This window comes from Acanthisitta chloris, unplaced genomic scaffold (assembly GCF_000695815.1).
Source record: "Acanthisitta chloris isolate BGI_N310 unplaced genomic scaffold, ASM69581v1 scaffold10054, whole genome shotgun sequence".
NCBI lineage: Eukaryota > Metazoa > Chordata > Aves > Passeriformes > Acanthisittidae > Acanthisitta > Acanthisitta chloris.
In genome coordinates this window covers 16,795-20,975 of record NW_008668761.1, presented here as the reverse complement: position 1 = coordinate 20,975, position 4,181 = coordinate 16,795, and the positions used below count along the sequence as shown (strand labels likewise).

The window sequence follows — 4,181 nt, the reverse complement described above, 5'->3', positions numbered from 1 at the left end:
TAAGGTATTGGGAATGGCAGATTGAGGTCTGGTGAGTTCAACCTTTATGAAGAAATCAGATATGTAATATTCTGAAAGGATCTAGAAACCGTTTGTGTCTCCTCAGAAGTCCTGTTCCTGGAGCAGCTGAAGGTTTCCAAGACCTTTTGTTTGCTTTCTTTTAATAACTAATCCGTCTTTAGAACTGGTTTAAATGAGAATTACTAAACAAGGTTACTGGCTAGCACCTCTCTGGTGCCAGGTTCAGTCTTTTATTAGGGGCTCATACTGCCTGTGAGTGTGCTGGGGAGGTTGAAGCTGGCATAGGCTGTTGAGGGGGTCACACTGTTGCTGTGAGCATCTCCTGCATGTCTTCTGTTGGCCCATTGAGTAGATGCTTGTGGAGATCCATTTGTTAAACTAAACCTGTGGGCATGATGCACAGCAACGAGAGTGGAGCTGTCAAGTGCTGCTGATAAACATAGGCTGTTTCCCAGGCTCTGTAAAACTTGTTTATTTGTTGTACATGAACTCTAAGCTGGTGCTTTTTTCTAGTCCATTTGGTATGTTTGCAGGGGAGTTCCTAGCAGCTGCCATAAATATTTGGCTGTCTTTTAAAATATGTGATTTGTTACTGATGGCAGAGTCTGTCATTCAGATGCTCTGTCAGTCTCTCATCAACCCACTGTCTATAAGCCTCTGGGAAAGGTTTCCCAAAATGTGCAATGAGAATCCTCCCACTGAGTCTTCTCCACATGTTTCTCTTTGTTTTTAGGATCCCCTAGATATTATTGGAATGTGACTACAGAGAAAAATGTTCTTTTCTGACAACTCAGTTGTGGGCTTTTAATCAGACTTGTATTTCTGGAAATACTACAGTATGGCTTCATCTGGGAATGAGATAGAGAGATGGACTCACAGGCAAGGTGGCAGAACTGGAGAGTTGATAGAGCCCGAAAAGGATCATCATCTTTCACCAGTGAAGTCAGTCAGCAGTGTGGACCATCCCTTGCACCTCCCTGGAAGAGCAGACTCTGCTTACAGCTCTTTCTCAGGGGGATCAAATGTTCCAGAGTATCTCACCCCATCATGCTGTGGGGAATACTGCTGTTTGCCTCCAGAGCAGGTACCGTACATGGACTCAGAATATGTACGAGGTATTTATAATCTCAGTGCTGCACACTCTGACCTCAGATCTCTGCATCCATACAAGACACCAGACCTCAGCACCCATAACAACTCTCACAGCACCAGCCTCAGTGGAAGCACTCCTACCAGAGGGACGTTAAATCAGGCCCTGCCACCTCTGGCAGTACCTCCCACACGACTTGATAGCTATAATATTACTAGACACCTTGAAAATTCAAGAGGGAGACGTGGCTCTGGAGGTCACAGTGAGTGTAGCATGCAGCCAGTTCCTGGCACGCAGGACAGGCAGCTGTCAGACAGGGATGTACCATGGAACCAACACTGGGCTGAAATTACAGAGCCAGATATAGGGCCTGCTAAAGAAAAGATTATGGAAGACAAGGGCCTTTCTCCCGATTCTACAAATGAGGTATCTAGATCAAAACTTCCGTGCTTAAAGACAGAAGAAAGTGGAGAGTGGAGCCCATCCCAGCAACCTACAAAGAGAAGTAGTTCACACGTTTTCAGCAGACCTTCTTCATTCATTTTTCAAGAGTATTTAAAGACAGATTCTGTGGCAAATGTCCCCAAAATGCTTTCTGCTTATAATTCAGTTCATGCTAATAAAACTCTCAAAGAGATGAACTCCAGGTCCTACCACCCAGCACATTGCAACCCCAATGCTGTTAATGATGCACAAGAAGTCAGACAGTGTCCCTGCGGCGTGCGAAAGCCAATTGCTAGAGAAACGTCTCTGCGAAGCACCATGCCAGGACACAGCCAGAGAAAAGGGTCCTTGCCCTGTGCTCAGGGCCCACTCTGTGCTGAGTGGTATTCAGACATGGATCAAGAAGTGTTTGAGGACAGTTGTGATGTAAAATATATGGGAAATGCTTTTCTAATTAAAAATGCTTCTAGGAAGCTGAACAGCTGTACAGATGAATATCAGTGCTATGATTCTGAAGGAAAAATTGGAAGTGATGTTAGGGAACCAGTCCTGAATCAGCAAGCCAAAGTGCAGAGATCATCACTGTCCTGCAGCTGTGATGCTGTAGAAGCAGAGCACCCTCGGTGTGAGGAGTTGGATCAGGAATGCTGTGGTAACATGAACCAAATCGCTTTTTTCAGACCAAAGGAAGATTCCACATCTCACTTATTACATGAAGTCCAGAAAGAAACACAGACTAGTAACAGCAGTCCTGACCTCAGCATGGGTGTGGAACAAGAGGAATCTCCTGTTCAGAAACATCAACCTGAATTTCAAACACAGATTTCCAGGCAGCTTTGGGAGGACCATACTGGTGAACAAATAACTAGGCAGACAACTCCCATGCTTTACTATCTCTCTGGGGGGAAATCCACCAATACCTTGCACCCCAACAAGCTCACTCGCAGTCAAGAGGACTCAAGGAGCTCACCAAAGGAAATTTCTTCAAGCAGCAACACTGCCTCAGCACGGTGCCTAGAGACACAAAGGGAAAGCCATCAGCTTCAGAGGACCAGCCACCACCATCAGTGTAGTGCTGATGAGCTCCTGCTCCAGACTGAAGATCTCAGTGCCAGGAGTCCTGCTTCATTCACTGATGAGATTTTCAAGAATGACTATAGAGAGAAACTCAAAGTGGCTCAGAAGAAGGTTCTCAGAGAAACCTCCTTTAAAAGAAAGGACTTACAGATGAGTTTGCCTGTCAGACTGAGACAGAAACCTTCCAAAAGACCATCAATTCAACACCTTCAGTCCTTCTCGTTATCCAGCGCAAGGGAAGATGCCAAACTTGTTCCTTGCTCCCCTTCTCATCTAGAATCTTTGGAAAGTTTCAATAGAGATGAAGAAATAAGGAGGCCACAAACAGGTCGAGTAGGGGGAAGGAAAAGGGCAAACAAAGAGGAAAAGAAACTGTGCTATTCTGAGCCTGAGAAGCTCGATCAGCTAACAGATAAGGAAGTATCATGGAGTCAAGTCAGGGATGAAATCACTGAGCCAGATATAGTGGCAGCCCAGAGAAGGGTTCTGGAAAACAGAGGGAGGGCACTTTCCAGTTCAAGTATCTCCAGGACAGAGCTGAAACAAATCCAGCACACTGCACTGATGGAATACATGGAACGAAAGATCAGTCAAAGACCAGGTGGTTCACAACACCTCCCACTGCATAAGCCACCCCTGCAGAAGAGGCTGTCACATCCCAAAGGGCTTCCCAGCAAGATTTCCAACCCAAATGAGAGTAGGACGATGCAAAAGGATGAGGTTTTCTGCCAAGCTCTCTGTAAAGAAAAATTGCCAGATGTTTTTCCACCTTCGCATTTTGTTCCCCCACTGAGTGTGACTAGCAGGTGCAATCCCAATGAAGAGGATGGGAGCTGCACCAGCAAGTGTCTATCAGCTGAAACTCTCCCACAGGCAGCTGATGCTGCATCTGGGAGAGCTCGCGTGAGGTCAAAATCCATTCCTTCTTCCACACAGGTAAGACATACTCAGTGCCTAAAGGGGACCTTACAGGAAATTCAGAGAGAAACTTTATACTTTTTACAAGGGCCTGGACTGACAGAATAAGGAGGAATGGCTTCAAACTGATGGAGGGCAGAGTTAGATTGGATATTGGGAATAAAATCTTCTCTGTGAGGCTGATGAGACACTGGCACATGTTGCCCAGAGAAGTTGTGGATGCTCCATCCCTGGAAGTGTCTGAGTCCAGGTTGGATGGGGCTGGGAGCAATCTGGTCTAGTGGAAGGTGTCCCTGCCCATGGCGGGGGGTTAGAATGAGATGATCTGCAAAGCCCCTTCCCACCCAAACCATTCTATGATGCTATACTAAGATAGTCATAAATTGGACACAAATAATTACTATCTACCTGGTTTGTGGATGCTCCATCCCTGGAAGTGTCTGAGTCCAGGTTGGATGGGGCTGGGAGCAATCTGGTCTAGTGGAAGGTGTCCCTGCCCATGGCGGGGGGTTAGAATGAGATGATCTGCAAAGCCCCTTCCCACCCAAACCATTCTATGATGCTATACTAAGATAGTCATAAATTGGACACAAATAATTACTATCTACCTGGTTTAGAGAGGGACTATTCA

At 46.0% G+C, this 4,181-nt stretch overlaps 1 protein-coding gene across 1 annotated transcript in view; it reads left to right on the top strand.

The window, feature by feature from the left end:
- The first annotated feature begins 859 nt into the window (after positions 1-859).
- The window catches only part of LOC103800677 (protein Shroom1-like), a 9,727-nt gene continuing 6,405 nt past the window's right edge, over positions 860-4,181 (top strand). The window contains exons 1-2 of the mRNA XM_009073061.1: positions 860-2,158; positions 2,198-3,568. Coding sequence (XP_009071309.1) covers positions 860-2,158; positions 2,198-3,568 — 2,670 coding nt within the window. The remainder of the gene's footprint in view (positions 2,159-2,197; positions 3,569-4,181) is intronic.